Source organism: Alternaria dauci, chromosome 8 (assembly GCF_042100115.1).
Source record: "Alternaria dauci strain A2016 chromosome 8, whole genome shotgun sequence".
NCBI classification, from domain to species: domain Eukaryota; kingdom Fungi; phylum Ascomycota; class Dothideomycetes; order Pleosporales; family Pleosporaceae; genus Alternaria; species Alternaria dauci.
Window position 1 is genome coordinate 822780 of NC_091279.1, and position 21717 is coordinate 844496.

The following is a 21717-nucleotide window of genomic DNA, read 5'->3' on the forward strand; positions in this document are numbered from 1 at the left end:
AGGAACTGAGATAATCGGTTGTGCTTGAGCGACTGTGCTGATGGCTGGTAAATATTCAAGCTCTCCGTTAGGCAGCAACCGAAAATATTTCCGCTATAGAACTCGGCAACGCGCCAGAAAGCTAAAGCCATTGGTTGTTATTCCAACTACGAAAATCCTAGCGGTATGGCAAAAGTTGGTTCAGATTCAGTCTTGCCGATATCGTCCCGCCCCACTTGGCATAAGGCATTGTGGTTTCAAGGTTGCGATTGGAGCGTGCTGCTAAGTGCGGGGGACCTTATCGTTCCTACTTCCTCCTCATTCTCCATTCGGAACGGAAAACCTACATTTGAACCTCGCTATGCGAGATAAGCGATTATATACATACCTTCATCACATCAGCGATGTCGTTGCTTGTCAAAGCGCGCTAGGTGTATGCATGCGGCACAACCGGTCCAGTACCTATCCTAGCATCCGGAACTCGGGTGCACTGCTGCTCGTCATCAACCGAAGGCCGGCCTCAGCCTACCGAGTCGGCTTCATATGGCATTGAATTAACGGTACACGCAGACCTGTTAGAACGTTAGTTATAGTCGTCATCTGCACTATCTTTGTGTTATCAACCAGCCGACAGCGCCATGCCTCGACCAAAGAAACCCGGTGTTGAGCCGAAAAAAAGATCGCGGAACGGCTGCTGGTAGTACCCCAGACCTTTAGAAATTGCTCATTTGTGCTCACTTAACACAGGCCATGTAAAGCTCGCAAGGTAAAATGGTAAACCACATTGTTTCGATGCCTCGTGATGCACTGTTAACAGGTACCTATAGTGGCGAAGAGAAACCACAATGTACCAACTGCGAACGCCAAGGGGAAATATGCGATTACAACATCCGACTGAATTGGGGAGGTCGCTCAAAGAAAGACAGAAGAGGTACCGGGTCCGTTGCTTCGAGCGCAGCGTCCGGCAGTCCGTATGAATCGACCTTCACATTTGAAGATAGTATTTTCTCGTCTAATCCCGAGACTTCCATAAGGCCACACCATGCGCGATCAAGGTCCCAATTCTCCCCGCCTAGGTCATCGACACAAGCTATTGATCCAGGCCTGACGCGAAATATGCCGCAAGCTCCCAATCGCAATGAGGCTGTAGACGGAGGCCTTTATTTCCGAAGCGATATACCAGCGTCTACGCCCTATACTCACGCACAATTTCAAAGTATGGTCGACGCGCAGTCGAATTTCTCATCCATTTCGGATGCTACCAACACCAAGGATGTTGGTCTTACTTCTGTTGACACTGCGATGCCACCACCACTCCCAGGTTCAGTAGACCCAATGAGCAAACGCCAGAAGTATGATTTTTCTGCAGAACTGGACATGGGCTCGCCATTACCTTACAGCCCTTATCCAACTTTGCCTCTGACACCGTTATCAGTCGGCTCGGAAGGGACCGTTGTGCAAGCGTCATTGACACCACAAAACTCCGCACAGTCACCGCCCGATATACGTCGTGTGTCTGTTCAATCTCTGATCAACGATCTTCCAAAGAAGAGGCCAGTTTCATCCAGTGTAGAGGCTGAGCGGGGTCGACAGTATCCAATTGCTGATTCTGCTTTCACAACCTGGGGTTATGACCTGGGACTCCCTGACATCGATACTCCGAGTAATAACGACTATTCGGCTATTGCTATATTCAGCCCACAAAGTGATACGATGGGCTTTGGTGAAGACACACCTTATGGTAGTGCAGAATCCTATGGCAAAGATATGGCTTTCGAAAGCGGAGGATACTACGCGAAACCGGTTCCGATCAGGATTCCAAAGTCTCTTGAGCCGCTACCGCCTTTGCTTATGGAGAATCAGATGAATCTCTTGTACTTTCATCACTTTATCAACCACACAGCGCGTGTCCTTGTAAATCATGACTGCGAGCGAAACCCATTTCGCGAAATCCTACCAGAGAGTAAGTCTGCAGCGATTCCCAAAAGGTCACCACTAACGTCAGCAGTGGCTGTAAAAGACGAGAATATAATGAACCTTCTCCTCGCATACAGCGCAGCGCATCGTGCACGTATGCTTAACCATCCGGAACCTTCAAATCGCATTGCAGTCTGGGTACAAGATGTGTTCCCTAAACTGCGTGAAGCGCTCAGCGATGACCCAAAAGCTATATCAGACAGCACTCTGGCGGCAGTCATAATGATGGCAAGTTTGGAGATTATCTGCTCGGGTACATTCGAAGTACCCATATCCTGGCAAAATCATCTAACAATGGCACGCCAAATGATCATCCAGCGCGGTGGGCCGAAGGGGATGGCTCAACATGATCGTGTGGCCCACTTCCTTTCCCGGTGGTTCGCATACCTCGATGTTCTCGGCTCGTTGAGTGGAAACAAGAACGACACGCCCCTTGGCTCCTCCTACTGGTCCAGTGAAAACGCTTCCGCAGACGAAGAGTTTGAAATTGATTGTCTGATGGGCTTCACGATACGCTGCATAGGATCCCTAGCCCGTGTTTCCGAACTAGCGAAGCGCTGCGAACCCCAGCGCATTGATGAAGAAGGCAATGTGAGAGAAGGCTGGACTCCCGGCCCTGAGGTTGTCGAAGAAGCAGTCAAGATCCGCAGGGCGCTCGAAGATGGAGTACTAGATCGTAACATACGCAAAGGATGTAACCACCGCTCCAGTACTTCGACTGAGTCTGAAGGTGCATGGGACGCAACCGAGATATATGCAACAAACGAACTGTACCATTGGGCCGGATTGATCCAATTGTATCGTCGTGTTCTAGGGAAGCCGGCCATGGACCACGAAGTCCAGCAAGCGGTTCGGGAGATTGTAGGTCTGTTGTATAAGATTCGGAGGGGAAGTACAGCAGAAGCTTGTTTGATTTTCCCAATGTTTACCGCTGGGTGCGATGCACATGATGAAGGGCAGAGAGAGAAGATTATTGACCGGTTGAGGAATGTAGAGGGCTTTGGACTGAACCATGTAAGTCATGTGCTGATTGACAGTGGGGTCTCATCTGATTACTGTGCGTTAGGTACCCAAGGTCAGTACGCTTATGAAGCGTGTCTGGGATACAGGCAAGCCGTGGGAGTCGCTTGTGTCTGGCGAGTTTTTTGGTTGAGGGCATAGGCGTGTGGACAAGTGCCGTGTTGTCATCCATGATGGAAATTATTGATGAGACGAGCCAGCATCTCACTACACGGAATTCTGGAAAAGATTTTATTCCAGAGGCATGAATCTGGCGCTCTTCGAGTGGCTGAGCGCCCTAGTTTGAGACGACGCCTGCCGGATACGTGCCTCCCTTCTTCGAAGCCAAGTGCGCATAGAGGAGAAAGACAGGCGATTATGGGAACCGAGGCAATAGGACCACGATGAAGATGAAGCTACAGGGGGGTTAGTACAGAGACTGGACTGATACGATGTCACAATAGGAAGATGACGTAGCTCATGCGCATGCAAAGGAGAGCAGATTGAATGACGAGAAAGCGTTGGGAATGGACAAAGTATATCCATGAGGTACTGCCTGGGTATCGTCGGTCCAACTGATATACACGTAAACCACACCGTAATGTACAAGTGCCACTCCAAAATACCTCAAAATACCTCACCCAGCACGCCGGTACCCACTCACCAACGACCCCTCACCAAGGCCACCAGCCACCCCGGGCAACCCGCGATACAGCCCTTGTGCCCTTGCCAACCTCATCCACACCTTCTTTGAACTCCTCAGTAACAGCATCGACCGCGTGCCCAAACTCCTCCTTTTCCTTCTCAAACGCTTCGGTAGCCTGTCCCCACTTCTCTTGCGCAATGAGACGCTGCTTCTCTATCGCCTGTCGAAGCTCCTCCTGCAAATCGCGTATCTCAGCTTTGGTGTCGTGTGTTTCTTCGATAGCTTCGAGTTTGTACCAGAAGTAGTACGACAATTGGTATGTGAAGAGGGCACCGAGGAAGCATTTTAAGAGGGGCGAACCAAAGGTGCCGTAGTAGGCGCCCTGTCCCGAGTTTGTTAGTGTCGAGGAGCAATGGTGGGTGTTGACGGGATACTAGGAAGTATGACGTACTACTCGCGATGGCTCTTTTGGCGGAGGAGCCGAGTTTGGGTTTGGCGGCGAACTCGGTGGATGTGGCGCTGGTGTTTCGGCTGCATATGTTCTTCGCGATGTTCTTCCCATGCTTCTAGGTATGGTCGCGCTTCTGCTCCATATTGTCCGTGTTGCTCTGATGTGGTTCATCTTGTCGCAAAGATGACGACTTTTATCCCCGCTTCTGGAGCGCGTTCGGTCGCTGGTACAATGGACACTGGTAGGTTGCGAGACTGAGCGTCTATGAAATGGAGAAGACGAGTGTGATGGTCAGGCCAACATGCGATGCGACACCAGGTATTGCGCTAAGGTTGGTAGAGCGGGGAGTTACAGAAGCACTGGTGCGATGGCAATTCAAGAAAGTCGACAGACCAGAAACGGTATAAACCTCCGTCCATTATCTCCGCGCGCGCACCCAGCTAATGCCGGTACCTAGCGCTGTGCACGGTCCACGCGATGCACTTTCCAAAGGAACACGTTCACCAAACAACTTGAGCCCTTATTCCGTTCTCTCCCTCTCTCTTCCTTCGTTTGCAAGACACTACACGGTCGCCATTCGCTCTTTAACTCTCAGAACCGCATAAACACACCTTCTATCCACCTCGCATATACAAAAGTCAAAATGGTACGGCGCCCTCTCGGAACGCACGCAACCAAACCCCCCCTGGTCGCCTACTACACACGGGATACTAACAATGTCCGCAGGCGCAAACACCACAACAACGCCAGGCAAACATGCGTTTTGCCAAGGCGCAAGAGAAGAAGATGGGCCAGCCCGCGTCAACAGACCCTGTAGTGAAGAAGCGGGCACCTCAGAGGAGCCCCATCAGCAAGTTCTGGATCAGTACGTCCCCCCATGGCCATTGGTTGACATACTAGCGACTGACGTGTTTGTAGTCGTTCTTGCTTTCATGCTAGTCGGCGGTCTTCTATTCGAGGTCCTCAGGCTCTTCTTTTAAAAAAGAATGGGTAGCGTGATACATTCCATCACCGATCAAACGGACACATGCAAAACCGACCTTGACTTGGAGTTGGCAATATCAAGATTCTAGGGCTGGACATATGAAGCACACCCATGACAAGGACGGCGGAGGGAAGGTTTGAAGAACTTGAGGAATAGGGGGTCTGGAGACCACTTTCTTGTGTCAATTACATAGGGCATATGGCGTTATGGAGGCACCATTGCGGTACTGGGAGAGCTTGGAATAGCCGATATCATGGTATTGAGGACCCTAGTCCTTATTGTTCAAGACCAAGACACACACTGCAGCATGCTTACACTACTACTCCTCAGGCGCATCTGCACCCTCATCCATGACAACAGTCCGCCTCTTCTTTTTCTTCTTCTTGACTTTGCCTTCTGCCCCACCCTCGGCTGCGCCTTCAGCTACGTCTTCATCATTTCCTTCAGGTTTGACCTTCTTCTTCTTCTTTTTCTTGATAGGCGCTGTCTTTTCCTCATCGCCGACTTCGGCCCCCAGTGGTGGCGTCTCCTCAGCTGGCTCGTCTCCTTCCACAGCAACCTTTCTAACCTTTCTCTTCTTCTTCTTCTTGACAGCGACCTCTTCTTTGACGTGTAATCTCTCGCTTGCTCGCTGCATCTCAAGTCGTAATCGTTCAACTTCTTGGAGCGCTTTCTTCATTTCAGCCTCCTCTTGAGCTTTCCTTTCAATGTCGAGCTGTGTAAGCTTGCGATTCGATGTACCATCATCATCAAGGCTTAGTGCTGCGAGACCGGAGCTGTCTACATCCAGTAATGACTTCTTTGCTCTTCCTGGCTGCGGCCGAACAGTTTCATCTCCAGAAGCATCTGGTGCTGCAGGTCCAAGCGTCTCATCGCCCATGATATCGACCCTCCGCACTGGTTTGCGCGGACTTCGAGAACGCGGTAGATGTTCAGAAGATGATCCCTTGCTGTCGAGATTGAGTTCCATGATCGGAATCGAATCGATATCCAAGTCGTTGTCCTCTCTATTTCCATCACGGACAATCCTGCTGAGCGGTGTGACTGCCCCGCTGCCTTTGTCCGCTTCGGGGTCAATATAGAATGGGTCGTCTTTGTAGCGTTCTTTCCTCTCTGCTTTCCGACGCGCAATGATATCGGCGTCCAGGTACTCGTCCTCGGCTGCGTTCTGGTATGATGTAGGTTCCTTGTGGGGAGCATCAAGACGATCTGCAGCCGGTGCAGCAACTGCAGGAGCTTCCGCATATGCCGCTGGCGGCTCCGAGTAGGCTGCATAGACATCATCTTCCTCTGTTTCAAAACCTTCCGTGTCGGCTGTGTAGAGCAGATGCTGCAAATTGGGGTTGATAGGCGTGTCGAGGTCTAGGTCTTCCGGCAACGGAACCTTGCGTTGAGCACCAGGAGCGACTGGATTCAGCTCCGCGCCAGAGAACAGCGCAGGTATAGCTTGTGTAAGTAACAGGGGTGGATCGGTAAATGCGTCTTGGTCCGCGCTAGCAGCAGTTCCAGATGCAGCCTCTGCAGCGAGACGCATAAGCTCGAGGTACTCAACCGCTCGTTCTTGAACTTCAAGACTAGGATGCGTAGAGAGTGGCTCCAGGAAGTGGATGATTCGAGCCATGAGTAGGGACATGAGTGTTTTGCGCTCCGGGGTCCATGACACCTGATCGTTTCCAGCCATGCTAGAGAAGACCTTGGGTATTGCTTGTAGGTACACAGCAAGGGTTCTCGAAGGTAGTTGAAGAGAAGAGGGGTGTAGCAGGGACGTCATAACCGGTTCTGGACGAGTGAGATAGTTGGCGTATTCTCCTACAAGCCAACCAGCGTATTCCAGTACACCTTGACCGCCATTGCCGGATGCTGGGAACATTTGGTCTCTTCGATCAATAAGTACGAGCGACTGTGCGGCATCTATGGCTTCCGATCGAACGCTCTTTACCCGTATAGCAACATTCTGCAGTTCATGTCCAATGCCACCACCGATGTCATCAGAATATTCTACTTCTTCCTCCTCTTCCAGAACTGAGGATGCTTTTGTTGCGGGTGATACCCTGACAAGCTGGGTAAGGACGTCAATGTACCATTCAAAATCGCTAATGTTGCTGTAAGTGTCGCGTGAGCACATGTCTAGTATTCTCTTGATGACGCTGATGCGGTAATCATCTGGCAGTGGCGGCGGTTGGTCAGATTTCTGTTCGTGCTGCGGCAGAGTCTCTTCTGCGTCGGAATCATCATCGCCGTAGGGCGTTATGCCAGCAAGTCTGGCCCGGTCGTTGCTGGGATTGCTCGCCGCTGTCGCAATGGGTGCATTCCGAAGCTGTCGCATTAATCGTCCCACAATGGCTGTAAGATTGTCTGGGTTGACCATACCAACCACCAAATCCAAAGCACGCATTCGTATCGAAATGTCCGGATCGTCGATGCATTCAAGGATGACATCCTGCTGCTGAGAAACCAAGTATGGATGTGATTTGACGATCTTCTCGAAGGCGAGTAATGCGACATATTTTACTGCAGATTGATGAGAAGCGGAACGTTGAAGAACAGTGTACATTAGCTTACGGTTTGCATCTCCTTCTATTATCATCATGCCTCGTAGTTTGCCGACACATAGCTTTGCGACCTCGTCGCCTTCTGCGGTACCTTCTACGGCTTCTAGAATGCCACCCTGAATGATACCACTGATACATTCATAAAGCAACGACATAGCAGACGTCTCCCGCATAATTTTGGTCAACGGAGGTAGCAATTTCTTGATAAGTCGAGGTTCTAATGGAGTCAATGTTGCAAACTACGTTTAGTTAGCTACAGCTTTTCTTGGTGTGACCTCAAGACTTACAAGTTTGATGAGCTTGATAGCCATCCAATTATTTCCCCCTTCTACAAGGAGATCAAACAATCTCGGTGCCAGCGGTAGGAAGTCTTGAGGTCTCCTCCATCCCAGCTCGCAGACGACGTTTACGATGGCGGCTGTGACGCTCGCATCCTCGTTGTCATCTAGCAAGCGCTCCTTGATCTTAGGCCACGCAGGTCGTAGCGTCTCTGGATACACAAGCGCCAGCCGGTAGAGCGTCACCACTGTCTTCTTCCGGACCATTGCATGCGAGTGCGTCAATCGCGGTATCAGGTCGGAGAGAACGGAATTGGCCATGCTCGGGTTTATGACGTGCGGTATGGCTCCGAGTGGGAGCGCGATGTATTGTGGACTCGAACTCATGATGTCCTTTTTGAGTTGGTTTTCTGCGAGTACCAGGACCTCTGTATCTCGTCGGAAGCTCTGTACTGCAGCCAAGTATCCTGTGCGCTTCTGCTTGAACTTTGAGCTCGACATGACTTCGAGGACGTTGAAGCTGGCCCAAGACATGTCGTGGCCGAACATCTCCAGGTACGTGAGCTTCATGAGCGCCGTGGCCTTGAGGTCCATGTCGTTTGTCCTTATTTCCTTGCGACATTCTTTTATGCTCTCGGCGATGTATTCGCGCTCGCTGCCTTTGTGGTTTCGGAGGCCCCGAATGAGGTCGAAGAGGGATTTCTCAAACCTGCCAGGTGGTTAGTCATTGGGCGATGTAGGCCGGAAAGCCCTAGAGTGAGCTATACATGTTGGGTGTCGCTCAGGCAGCGTCGCGCAGCCGTGTGTGTGGGTACGAAAGCGCGCGTGGAGGGGCAGATGGGCGGCGTGAGGGTGAAGGTGGTGGTGGGCCACTAGGCATCGTCATTGGGATGCGGTCGTCATGGAGCAGGGCAGGCAGATGTTTGGCGACGTTGGACTCGGGCTGTATGCACTCGTCTCTCGAGAGAAAGCAAATGCTACGAGTGTCAACAGGGTTGACGTGCACTTGGTCGATTCCAGATGGGGTGGAGACTACCGAACGCCCGCTAGTTTCGCCGGCGGAAGCTTGGGACAACATCCCCAACGGCTTACCTAACTCCACATGCTGCTCCAGACACTCTGTCGCCATTGACACGCACTCGACACCCGTCCTCGACGCACACAATCGCCAAGATGACACAAGCCAATCTCCTCTCTCCGCCGGCGCAAATACCGCCCCCCACTGCCCTTGCGCTGTCACAAAAGGCCCCTCTCGTCCTCGCTACAACACCAACGTCGAGCCTCCCATGGCCCCTCTCCCTCCTCTTCTCGCGCGAGACGCCCGAGACATGGACTATTCACGAGAACCTCTTCCTCTCCACACTCCGCACGGGCGACGAGAATGCCGCTCTGTCAATTCTGCAGCGGCTCGAGGCCCGATTCGGCGACCACAACGAGCGCATCATTACACTGCGCGGCATCTACAACGAGGCCACGTCCAAGTCAGACGCAGATCTGGAAAAGGTCTTCGAGGCCTATGAAAAGATCCTCCGCGACGATCCCACCAACATGAGTATCAGGAAGCGGAGGGTGGCTGTGCTCAAGGCGCTGGGCAGGACTAGCGATGCCATTACCGCCGTCACAGTGCTACTGCAGTACAGCCCGACGGATGCCGAGGCATGGGCCGAGGCGAGCGAACTGTATGCAAGCCAGGCAGCTTGGGGGCAAGCGATATACTGCGCCGAAGAAGTCCTGCTCATCACACCCAACGCATGGAGTGTGAGTGCCGCGCTGCCCCGAGCATGATGAATGTACACTAATCGACTTCCAGGCACACGCACACATTGCCACACTACACTATCTCTCTACAGCCTCCAACAACCCGCCCAGCCTCAGCTCTCTTGCCCTATCACTAAAGCACTTCTGCCGCTCCGTGGAGCTTAACGACGGATACCTACGTGGCTACTACGGCCTCAAGCTCCTCACCTCAAAGCTCAACAACGCACTCTCCGATTCGACATCCAAACGCAGCGCACAAGAAGACGACGACATCCCCGTCCCGAATGCCCAGACCGTCAAGAAGCTAGAAGAGATTGCTACAAACAAGCTCGCCGAGATCATAAGACTATACAAGTCAGGAAAGAAGGCCTGGCAAGGCTACGACGAGGCGGAGATTATTGCCGCGCGGGAGCTGCTGGACAGGGACGGCAAGGCTGAGCGGTAAAGACTCTATCTACGGCGAGTGACCGCAGGTCATGACATGGCGGCGTTTTGGGCGTCTCTGGTGTAGACACATGGAGGCATATCTGGACAAATGTTCCAGTACAGCTGCTAGATACCATTCCAAGTGACCTATTAATCATCAATCATCATAATGCAAACATCAAGAACGTTTGTGCAATGCGCAGAGCAAATTGGTTGGAGTGAAGATTGTGATGCAGACGTTTGTAAAGGGTATATATATGTATCCATATTATTATTATAAGAGGATCTGATCCTCTCATTGCCCTTCCCATCTCCATGCCGCCCATTCCGTTCCACCGTCAACCACAAGACCCAACACCGAACCCTATCATGCAACAAACAAAAAACAGATGGCTCGTTTGCAATCTACCCCAAGCCACAAATGCCCTAATGTGGGTATATTTCCCGATCGATGCAAGATAGCGTTCAAGGTAACCGAGACGAGAAGAAAGGAACAAGAATAAAGTATGAGCGCGCCTAAACTTGCAACATGTATGCTTTCCCTTATCAAACAACGCAGATGGTACTCTCTTAGTTTTGACCAAAATAAACAAGAAAACGCCGCCGGTAGATGCAAAAAAAAAAATACAAGAATCTCGGCCATGGGCCACTTAAATCGCTTCCATACATCTTCAAGAAAATTTGTGGGGGAATGAAAAATTATCGGGACTCGTTTCTTCTTTCTTTTCCCTTGAACAATGAAATCCGTGTCACGGCGTTTCTAAGTAATGCGCTTGTTGTGGCCATGAGAGAAGAGGTTTGCGTATGCGTCTTATGAGCGTTGCGAATGTGCGTGAAAGACATCTAGAGGTTGAGACCGCGAGTAAGGTCTTCCAGGCCTGAGCTGGTGTTCTCCTTGCCCTTTGATTTGTTCTTGCGTGCCGCCATCTTGCCCCAATCTTCGTCGGCATCGTCTGTCTGGGCTGCGTTCATCTGTGGTCCTGGACTGCCCTTCTTCAGAATGCCCTTGATGGTGCTCGTCCGGGTCTGGTTAACGCCGCCCGGGGCTTGAAGCGTCATGGACGTTCCATTGGAGACGGCATCGGACTGGTTGACGACGGGACGGTACCTAGCGGACAACCCAATGTTAGAACGCTCGGATGGTGCGATGGAGGGAGTGTACCCTGGATGCGGGCCCATGAGCGACATGGAGCGCTGCTGTTGTTGGTTCCCGTTGGCCGACATGAATGACGTTGGTCGATTTTGCCCGTTTGGTACATTTAGGAAGCCTGCGCCGCCCATTGTGCTGCCCATAGTACTACCCGCGTAACCATTGTTAGGCATTGCCATTGACATCCTTGGGTCTTGTTGTTGGGGTTGCTGCTGCATCATCTGCAGCTGCATTTGCTGCATGGCGATCATCTGCTGCATTTGTTGCATCTGCTGCATGTACTCGTTCCCTTGCTGCATTGGGTACCCCATCTGACCCATGCCCATGCCCATGCCCATGCCCATACCCATACCCATTCCCTGCATCGGCATTGGCATTGGCATCTGCATTTGCCCACCCATCATGGGGTTCATCATGGGGTTCAAGCCGCCCATGCCATTCATCATGGGCATTTGCGGACCGCGCGTCGAGCTCTGCATTTGGCCGTTCGCGTTCATCTGCTGGCCGAGAACACCAGTGAAAGGCCCACCCTGTGGCTTTTTCGCGGAAGCACCGCCCATGTACTTCTGCTTGCTCATATCTCGCATCTGGATCTGATCCACGAGGGAGGGCTGCGACATACCAGCATCCTGGTACATCATGCTAGGGCCCATGCCCATGTCTCCGGCAACAGAACCGCCTGCGACTGATCCAGGACCACGCGCAAAACCATTGAAGCCCATAGACTCCCGGTTGGTCGGCCGAACCAAACCTCCTCCAATGAAAGAGTTGTACGGGTCTTGGGGCAAATGTCTCGCGAAGGCCGGCAGATTTGCTTGGGAAACACCGCGTTGGCTCAAAGCACCCGCAGAGGCTGGACGATCGGGTATATACGAGGGCATAGAGTTTGTTGGCTGGCTGGGAAACCTGTTACGAGTCTGACTTGGAAAGCCATGTTGGGCCAGAATACCCAGCGGCACATCCTCATCTTCCCATTCTTCGGCTTTCAACGATGTTTCGGATGGGAATCCCATGTGATCTGCTCCCGGATCTGTGGGAGCTCCAGGGGCTGTAGTCGAGCGTCGCATAGCCTCGCGGGCAAAGTGCATTTGCTGATTCTTACGCCGTATGAGTTCCTCTTCCTCGCGTCTTTTGATAGCGTCCTCCTCATCCTCGTAATCTTCGTCATCTGAGCTTTCCTCTGGAGGAGGTTGGTTCATCTGTCTCTTTTGGTATTCTCGAAACTCGGCTTGCGACATCACACGCCTCCCGTCCGCTGTAGTAATCGTCGGTGCAGCGTTGCCGTTGGAAGGCAGAGCTGCAGACTTCTTTGCTGTCGGGACTTGTGGCTTAGGGGCAGGCTTCGAGGGTGCGAACAAGTCATCTTCCTCAGCATTATTGTAAGGAGAGGCACTCGTTGCGAGAGAAGCTTTTGGTGTTGTGTTGGTAGTGGTGCTCGTAGCCGTGGCGGATCGGGAAGAATAGGGGGTCTGGTAGGAGTTGGCAGACGATGAAGAGGTAGAGTTGGGTTGTTGTTCAGGCGAGCTTTCACGGTACGACTTTCGATCTGTGTATGATTTGCGTACAAACTGAGCGTCGGTGTCTTCGAAAGTAGACGACGGCTGGAAGGTAGGGCTTTCTGAGGCGACGGGCGCATATGAGGAGTACTTGTGGGGAGGAGGGGGTGGGGGCGGCGAGTCATTGTCGGAGTTTGGAGAAGCCATGAGGTTGTCGGCGGAGTTGCGGCTGTCCCAACTCTTCAGCGGCGCTTCGATACCAGATGGTGGTGGTATCTTAATAGGTTCTGCCTGGAACGTGCGCTTTTCCGAAAGGAGTGAGCGTCCCGCAGCTTCTCGTGGTACTTCGGGAGATTCCTTGCGGCTTAGATGACTGAACATGTCGTCTTCAAAGCCGCCGAAGGTGAGATCCGCTTCGAGCTTCGGCGGAACTGCTGTGCTCGCGTAGCTCGATGTGGTCATAGCCCGATTTCTGCCACTCCACCCTGACCCTGACAGATCCTTGTATGATGACACGCCAGAGCTCGACTTGGGTACTGAGGGTAAGTTCTTGCGAAGGGCGCTTACCGACGACGGGGCAGGAGAGCTGTTGTGGTGGGAAACCGTCGGTCGGGGTATATTTGTGAAAAGGTTGTCGTCGGAGCTGGTGTCTGTGGAAGAAGGAAGTGTAGAGGTCGAGCCATGCTGGCCATTGGCGTAGGGTCTCGAATTGGAAAATTGAGTCCCACTGCTTGACTTGCTGTCGCTAATTAAAGGGTCAGTCCGGCCGACGCTATGACTAGCGGATACGAAGCTTACCGTTTGGAAGATCCTGGAGACTCATCGTCTACCGACTGGTTGCGGTTCTTGTTGCCAGCACTGCTAAAGCCACTGAAGCGCGGAAACTTTGATGACCTGTCTTTTTCCTGAGTCTTGCGCTGCTCTTTTGCTTTTTCCACCTCCGTCTTGCTCAGCACCCGGAACCCCCCAGAATCAGTGGGCGCCGTTACAGTCTCGGGACTTGTTGCGATATCGACCTCCTCGAATGCATTGCCCTGAGACTTGCGGCGGGCGGTGAATATCCCTAGGCCTGGCTTGCCCATGTTGCGGAATCTGTTCGTTGCTGTTGTGGTTGTTTTTTTGGGGTGGATGCAGCGACCGATGCCTTGAGCGGCCTATTATGATATTATTGGCAGTATCATGTACACCAAGACGTGTGTGCGATGCGCGGCGGTGGTGGTGGTCAAGGAAAGAGCGATCGGGGGGCGCGGTCACAAAGAAGCCGGACGTGCGACAAGTAGAGAAGGAATGGATGAGACAGTCTAGATGTCAAGAATTAGCTCTGCTCTACGTGCAATTGGCGGTGCAGCGTGTTGGTGTCGTGGCGTTGAGAGATGATGATGTGAGCGGGCGCGGGCGCTGCGAGAGCTGAGTCGGGAGAGTCGTTGATGGGCAACTTCGTATTACCGCGTTTCAACGTCAGGGCCGTGTCGATCTAGCCGCGTGTTGATATTATTATGCGCTGTGAGTGATGCTCTGCCAATACACAGGTGGCAGGAAGTCTTGTCGTGGCAACTTCCGCCTCTGCCTTTTTGCAGCGCATCGCCCGGCCCACTTGCTGATGTCGAGTGCGGCGTCGTTGGATCCTTCCGAGGCCCGGCATGGGCGTGGGTTGGGATGGGTGTGTGACTTACCAGACACGAGGCGGGTAGCAGCAGCAGCAGCACCTGTTCAACGAGCGACAATGTCTAATTGCAGACGGCGGAGATAGCGATGATGTAGTTTGCGTGCACGCGCGGAGAAAACGGCTGGACGATGAACGAGTATAAGGGCGCGCACGGATGGCACAAAGCCATAGTAAGGAGTGCGCCGTCCGATCACCTTCACTCAACTGCCCTCTCGCTCGGCCGGGCCTGCATCTACCTAGGTACCGAACCAATGGCATCCTCCCGCAGTGGGTATAGCGTAAAATCGAACGGCCATTAGCTGCCTTGTTGGGGTTTACCATGTACAATCCAGTCTTGACAGCCCATCGACATTTGTCCATGGCTTACTCAACTCTGGTACCGCTTATGCTGTCTTCTACGTCGCTGCCACAGTTGCGTGCAGCTTCAGACGTATGCCCTACAGCTTGTACCCAAAGGCCGCAAACTGCTGGTCGAGGATTGGTACAGTAGTGTAGCCTCCTAGTCCGACCACCATCCATGTCCGGGACCCTCATGCCAAAATTAGACGGCTGGGCTAAGAGAAATCATCAACGATGGTCTCTCCAGGGACGCACGCTCTCTCTTCGCTACCTGATAACAACGACTGATCGACGTTATTGACGCGCAGCCAGGCCGACGTCGTCATCGTCCCTCTTGCAAGTCCTCGTTGCGGCGCCTGATGTTTCGGCCTTGGACAGAAGAGACCCTTCGTATTACACTGCTCCACAGCATAACGGACTCTTACCGTCCATGCCCGCGGTCGGCGCGATACCGTCAAGCCAAAATTATGGGTAGCCCGTATCTGCCTAGCGGCTGCTCTGTGTAGACACACCGTGGAAGCTTGAATGGCTATGAGTCGAGCCACACCAGGGCCTTCGCTGCTTGTGATTGCTGCAAGCCAGGGTATGTGCTTCTCCATTCAGCCTGGAGACTCCGAGATGACACTTCTGCCAGACGCTTCGCCGCCCGGGCACTTTTCTTGCTCGTGCCTAACATGCAGCCGCCTGCATATTCGCGACCCGGTGCGAAAACATTGCCCAAGCCCGGCGCGCTTGTCGCAACCCTTGCTAGATACCCGTCTTAATAATGTCTAGCTAAGAGAAGAAAGCCTGTTTAGACTTCAAGGTCGCCTCGCGCAATGTGTGGTTGGGCGCACAAATTGCTTTGGATGATTTTGCTCCCAGATCGATTTCAGGAGGCTGCCGGTGGCTTGCCAATGCTGCCATGATGAGAGCACAGACACTGCCTCGGGCAGGCCGCTACTAGGTATTTCTCCTTGTGGCTACACGCATGCAAGCCAATACCAACCTCGCTGCTCTGAAGCAGAGCAGCAGTTCGTGACTGTGACTTTCCTCGGCCGCAAATCAAAGAGCGTCATGATTACCTCTACGTTGTCGTCGTTTCGCAAGGCAAAGCACTCCGAGCTGCTTCTGGCACCTGTAACATGCCTTGTCGAGAGGGGTTTCTTGTTCTACAATTCGCTGCGCTTCAGCACTTGCATGGGCTGAACGCGGCTCGCCAGCCTCCCGGGCGCTCGCTGTTGGCTGCAACCTGAAGTCGGGTGCAATGCAGCGCTGCAGCATTACTGCGGGACATGACGCCGTCTCTGTTAGCTCTCCCGCCCCTCCTTGATTCCAACCTCTCGTCTGCTTCACTCCTAACGTTCTGTCCACCCCGCCTGCGAACGCGTAATCGTGTACGGGAGATCTGGGGGGTTGGCCAACTAGCCTCACCCTACGTGCGTCTCAACACATGGCAGGCGTTCGATCGATCCGCGCTCGGCTCCTGGAGATCAGCCGAACCAAATTGGTTGGCATTCGCTTACTTTGCAAGACTTTTCAGCTGATGATAATGCTTTTCAATCGCTACACTGAGCTTTCATTGTCCGGTCCTTTGCGACTGATCATGTGAGATCAGTCGCAATCAGAACCATCCGGCTTTTCCAATTTCGCTTCCTTCGCTCGATTATCACAACTCCTAGTCTTAAAATCCTCAACGCCAAGGCGCTGCAGCCGGACTTTAGACGGCCCAAAGAAGGAACTTCGGCGACACCGTTGCAGGAGCACCATTCTCGATATTCTCCTACTCTGAGCGCGTCATTTCTGCAGCGAGCTTCGGACATTTTGCTTCTTTGCTGTCTGCTATGCTATACTTGCTTTGCTCCCGGTCTCTGGCCTGTCACTATCCACATGGCCACATGTGAGGACAGGAATACGATGCCCATGCAGCTGGTGTTTCTTCGTCTGGTCGTAGTGCTTCCAAACGTTGTATGCCCAAGCTAAGATGATAGTCGCATCTGACAGTGCTTGTGAATGCTGCGGTCAGCATGTAAGTAAAAAGCCAACAACACCCTTTTGTGTTCTGCCCTGGTGGGCTCAGACACCGCGCCCGTGTCGATGCGGCACTGATCGCATCTGTGGTGAGGTGGGTTTGACGCGGGGTAATGCTAGGACTTCAGTTGCCGTTACGTCAATCGAGATCAACAGGTAGGCCCAGGTTTCCCATAGACGCGTGAGTAGCAGTAGTCGAGGAAGAGGAGCACCGGAAGCATTGGAGAACAACATGTCGGGGGAAAGTAGCCGTCAAAAGAAAGAGGTACGCTACCACAGGATGCAGCTTCCCAAATCTTCTTCAACCAGGCAGTCGCGGGCTCACCGAGGCACGTGGACGACCAATAGGGGTCCAATGACGCAACTGTACAAACGGAAAGAACGCTCGCTTCACCCTCAGTATTGGCTCCCAGCACACGGCCCGCTCTCTCTCTCTCTCTGGTCTGCAATTGCTTCTCCCTCGCCTACCAGCCGAATCCCCACTTTCCCGGACCATCTGACGACTTTCTCCCTACATCGGCGGCAGTACTAGCAATCAGATGTCAGCAGACACGTACGAAAAAACAAATGTCACTCCGATCCCCGCACGACATGGCGACTGACTTTCTCGAGCTTCCCCTTGGCTTTGGCAATCAGATGTACCATGCTCTGCAGTAGCATACCCCTTGTATTAGCGCGTCCGGTGACAATGACTATGATGTCACTTATGGCATACCGTGGATACTTTCAAGAGCTACAAGCAGAATTGAGTTAACAAAGTCACTGCATTGCCTTCGTGTTGTAGCCCCTCGCTAGCTGGGCTTGCCAAACAGTGTTGCGTTGGCGCAATCAAGAGACGAAGCATGTCAGTGATGATTGCTGTCACAGAACGGATCACCCAAGAGGACGGGAACGAGCCGATCACCAACTTAATCGTCTCTAGCTCAACTTCACCAAGCTAGTCGCGAGGTTTGTCAGACATTCAAAGAAACGGCGATTATACGAGGATGTATGCATTGCGTGAGTGGGTAACATTCAGTACGGTCTTTTCTGCCTGTGGCATTTCAATTGCCGCTACACTATCACACGACGGATGGGGCCATTCAATTCTTCAATTCCCCCACCTCATGAGAGTACGATATATACCATTTCCATAACATCCCCTCTCCATATAATTTGGAAAATGAGTGTATATTATGCTCATGCATGAATCGCCAACTGCCGAACTTGGGGTAGGTTAATATCTTTCATGAGTCCTATTGGCTGAAGAGAAGGCCCCATCTTTCAGAGACATAGTATTGAACCTCTGGCGATACTGATAACATGCGTGAATTCTCCATTCTGAGTGGGTTGGGAAGGAACTGTTTGGCGTCAACGTCCATCACTCACAAAAATGCCTAACCTCATAATCGCCCTTGTCAGCGCTCTGGCAATAAGGACTTACGCAGCATGCACGCGCGAAGTCCTCAAAGCTACGACTGACGAATTTCTCGCCGCCCAAACCGCCGGACAGACGACCTTCAACTCTCTGTCAAGTACCGTTGCATATACCGAGAACCGTAAGAGCGTTGACATCAAGACGGGCATTCTCTCCAAACCCATGAAAATTGATCACGCTCGATCCCAACACGACACTACTCAATGTGCCGCCTTCAGCGAGTTGATCGTCATCAACGCCGCTGCACCCTATGTAATCGCAACGCAGCTACGACTCAACAACTCCACCAAAGTCTCGCAAATCGACACAATCTGGACGACCAAGGGAGACTGGCTCTTCAACGTCACGGGAACATACTACTGGGCTACTCACGAGAGATGGGACGCTATCCCTGCTGAGAAGCGCGACTCCCGTGCTGTCATCAAAGCAGCAGGAGACGCTTACGCTGACCTGTTCAACAACAAGAGTGTCAAGGTACCATGGGGCTCGCCGTGCGCTCGTCTTGAAGGGGGTGCGTACACGGGTAATGGGCAGGCGACTGATAGGTGCGACGTTGGTGTGCCGAATGGTGTGCCGCTGGTTAACAGACAGTATGTTATTGACGAAGATTATGGGACTGTGGACATCATCATGGATTTTGGAGGTATTCAAGGTCAGGTTGGGGCTGATGGGCTGCCAGATAGCCATGAGTTTAGGGTTGAGGGAGGGAAATTGAGGTACGTGCATACACTATCAAGTTGTGGGGGAAAGGCGTGTATGTAGTGCACTTGCTGTCAATGGTAGGTTTGCAAGAGGACTTGAGGATATGAAGGAACCAGGTGTGATCTTGTAAGGAACAAAAGAATTCAGGTTGACTTGAAGATTCCTCCGTCGAGGAATGGCTGTTGTGTCGTAGGATACAGTTGTGTTATAGGACTTGCTAGGAATAGTCGGACATCTGATTTAGGCTCATGTCTCAGTCAGGCTTACTACACTTCGCCATCGTCCTCGTCTCCACTCTGCACGGGTTCTCAATCTCCGTACCACATCTCCACATCGCCATCAGCGTCGTACCGTGCTTCCGAACAACCTCTTACATCCAAGTAATCCACCCATTCATCATTCTCCACAGCTAGCGCTCTCGGCATCCTCTTCAAGATACCAGAACCATTCCCGTCGAATCCAATGAGAAACGACCTCTCTGCTTTGAGCATTTCGGTTTCGTCACCTGTGGCGTGAATAGCAATTGAAGTCTTGACTGGTGAAGCGTGGGGTACGTCTGTCATGTTGACATCTCCAGGCTCATCGACAGACGAGACGTTGTGTACAATGCCGTTTTGGCAAGCATATCTCCGAGTAACGTGAGCAGGCTCTATGCAACTCTGTAGACGCCACGTTTTGCATTTAGACATCTGCGTGAAAGCCCAAACCAAAATCTCCGGCTGAGTTTGTATTGCGAGCTCGCAGACGCCTGTCAGCCTTCCAAGTTCCGTGCCACTTATAGAAAGCGGCCATATAGAACTGTTGGTTTCACTTTCGCGTTGATCCGATGGTTCGCAGGATGGTGGCTCCTCCCACTAGTTGAGCCAATGATCTCTCTGGTGTCTCAATGTTAGATTCGCAGAAGTATTGTAAGCATCCCAGCTCGTAACGTTTTGCTCCATCTGCGATAATCGAATGACATCCGGGGGGATGCAATACAGCATGAGGGTTTCGGCGTAAGTTACTACGATGCGAACACCCTGAGACAAGTCCGCAGCCGCACTATACAATCTTGGCACCATGTCCTTTTCTGGTGGGGTGAATGTGATCTTGCGAAGGAGTTTCGTGGGTCCACCAAGCGGTGCGTCACAGCCTAGTGTCAGGACGCCATTGGTGGGGTCGATGAACAGAATGTGATATCCGTCACTCAACGGAACAGCATGATAGTGATCGCAGTTGGGCGACCCTGGGTGGTTCGACGCAGACTCAAACCCAAATGAACCCCAGAAAGCGCTCATAGTGGGGCGACCAAAGAATTTGCGGCTGATGGCAGGCCGGTCTTCTGGGTGGGCTGCACTGGATATGAGACGTAGCTTCTTGGCCGACTCAAAGCCCTGTCTTGGCGAAAGGAAGTACAGGTGATCGCCTGCTGGGCGTTAGTTGCGTAGCGAATACAAGAAGTATGTACTAACTCGGCGCTGTGAGCGGAAACTAACGACTCAGGCTTTGGCCCGTGAGCGCATCTATCCAATGCAACTCGATGCCTGCGGAACAACCGAAAGCGACACAGCGACGTTGTGGGCAAATAGAGATACTGCGTGGCGGGTCGTCTTCGGCGCACAGGTGACGGTAAATCGTTGTTGTCCCAGTCTCAATGGGGACACTGGGAACGCATGAGTGGGAAACAAAATCCGCCTGGCTTGATTGCTTTCGTGAAGGCCCAGATAGGATGAGGTTCCATGCGTGGTTGATGAGATGTTGGTCGTGCGTCCGACAATCATCGGTGTTCTGGAGGTTGATGTGCTCATTGTTCGACCGTACCCCAATCGCGTCGAAGCTGGCAGGATCTCTCTCTTGGACGAACGGACGGTGCATTCGAGCCATGCTGTGTCCTTGAAGATTCATGCCAACCTCATAGTCGTTGACACAACTGGCCTGAATAGATGCTGATGTAGTGCCCTTTTCTTGTCCATCAACGTCAACGTGAACTTCAACAGGACCGTTGCCTCCAGTTGTGCGACCATAATGGAGCTCGCAAACCAGACCCATGCGTCCTTCGAGAAGGGCCGCGATGGCGTGTCGGCCAGAGGAGACGTCCATGCTTACCTCTAGGACCCTTCTTGGACAGATGACACTCGTGATAGGAACAGGAACGCCCTTATCTAGGTCATAGATGTAGATTAGAGTTTCTCGTGCTACACACAAGAATCGGCTGCAGAGGCTTGTAGCAAATATCAAACCGCCTGCATATCCGTTGGCTAGCTCAGCAAAGTCAATTTCAGAGCTTTCTGTCATGGCGACTCCGGTGTTCAATCCATTTCCAGTCCACCCAGATGACAACGCACACTGCCGAGAAAGGTGCCGACTCAGTGACCATTCCTCGCTTTGCGAAACAGTGGCTACGGTGGGATCAGGAGAAACACCGCGGGCTCTACAGTTGTTGTCCTCCGTGCCACTCAGCCAGCCACCTCGTTTTAGCATCGTAGTGAGCAGTTTCTTATCAAGACTTGCCCGCATCCAGTGCTGACAGGTATGACGTACGGCGTTGAAGTCCTTTGGCCCAAGGTAATCGTATACGTGCTGAAGTATTTCGACCGGAAGGTGGTACGAGCTCGGAAATATTGGTGGTGCAGCATCTTTCAGAGCGAGATACCAGGCACGATTTGTCAGGCGTAATGCGCTCCAAGCAGCCGTATCCAAGTATGGCGAGAGGAGTGTGGCCAAAGTACGCCCGGGAGAGGTGGAGAGGTGTCTGATAGAATGAACAGCATTGCGAACAACGTGCCCTTGCACGTCAATAAAGACCGAGGGACCATCCTCGAGCGTAATGAGTAAAGGGCTTTCATCGTTTTCTGTTGGTGTGCGAACGCCAAGCAGAACATCGTTCACAGTGCGGGTAATGCCTTC

At 52.4% G+C, this 21717-nt stretch overlaps 7 protein-coding genes across 7 annotated transcripts; 4 read left to right on the forward strand and 3 right to left on the reverse strand.

Annotated features, from left to right (window-relative positions):
- Window positions 1-1197: 1197 nt before the first annotated feature.
- ACET3X_008222 (uncharacterized protein) lies at window positions 1198-3109 on the forward strand (the record flags this gene model as incomplete). Its single annotated transcript, XM_069454371.1, has 3 exons — window positions 1198-1942; window positions 1988-2970; window positions 3023-3109. 3 exons carry the CDS (start codon window positions 1198-1200, stop codon window positions 3107-3109), a joined length of 1815 nt encoding a protein of 604 aa, XP_069303824.1.
- A 520-nt stretch (window positions 3110-3629) lies between these two features.
- Window positions 3630-4163, reverse strand: ACET3X_008223 (uncharacterized protein; the record flags this gene model as incomplete). The annotated part of the gene is made up of 2 exons (XM_069454372.1): window positions 3630-3983; window positions 4053-4163. 2 exons carry the CDS (start codon window positions 4161-4163, stop codon window positions 3630-3632), a joined length of 465 nt encoding a protein of 154 aa, XP_069303825.1.
- Window positions 4164-4695: 532 nt separating this feature from the next.
- On the forward strand, window positions 4696-5032 carry ACET3X_008224 (uncharacterized protein; the record flags this gene model as incomplete). The annotated part of the gene is made up of 3 exons (XM_069454374.1): window positions 4696-4698; window positions 4779-4917; window positions 4971-5032. 3 exons carry the CDS (start codon window positions 4696-4698, stop codon window positions 5030-5032), a joined length of 204 nt encoding a protein of 67 aa, XP_069303826.1.
- Window positions 5033-5356: 324 nt separating this feature from the next.
- Window positions 5357-8461, reverse strand: ACET3X_008225 (uncharacterized protein; the record flags this gene model as incomplete). The annotated part of the gene is made up of 3 exons (XM_069454375.1): window positions 5357-7548; window positions 7600-7828; window positions 7877-8461. The coding sequence occupies 3 exons, from the start codon at window positions 8459-8461 to the stop codon at window positions 5357-5359; spliced, it is 3006 nt and encodes a 1001-aa protein (XP_069303827.1).
- A 543-nt stretch (window positions 8462-9004) lies between these two features.
- On the forward strand, window positions 9005-10193 carry ACET3X_008226 (uncharacterized protein). The gene is made up of 2 exons (XM_069454376.1): window positions 9005-9625; window positions 9678-10193. Exons 1-2 carry the CDS (start codon window positions 9041-9043, stop codon window positions 10068-10070), a joined length of 978 nt encoding a protein of 325 aa, XP_069303828.1. The 5' UTR covers window positions 9005-9040; the 3' UTR covers window positions 10071-10193.
- A 158-nt stretch (window positions 10194-10351) lies between these two features.
- Window positions 10352-14459, reverse strand: ACET3X_008227 (uncharacterized protein). Its single transcript, XM_069454377.1, has 3 exons — window positions 14371-14459; window positions 13496-13998; window positions 10352-13442 (listed from the first exon to the last, which is right to left on the reverse strand). The coding sequence occupies exons 2-3, from the start codon at window positions 13777-13779 to the stop codon at window positions 10895-10897; spliced, it is 2832 nt and encodes a 943-aa protein (XP_069303829.1). The 5' UTR covers window positions 13780-13998; window positions 14371-14459; the 3' UTR covers window positions 10352-10894.
- A 3625-nt stretch (window positions 14460-18084) lies between these two features.
- ACET3X_008228 (uncharacterized protein) lies at window positions 18085-18961 on the forward strand (the record flags this gene model as incomplete). Its single annotated transcript, XM_069454378.1, has 2 exons — window positions 18085-18845; window positions 18913-18961. 2 exons carry the CDS (start codon window positions 18085-18087, stop codon window positions 18959-18961), a joined length of 810 nt encoding a protein of 269 aa, XP_069303830.1.
- Window positions 18962-21717: the final 2756 nt, after the last annotated feature.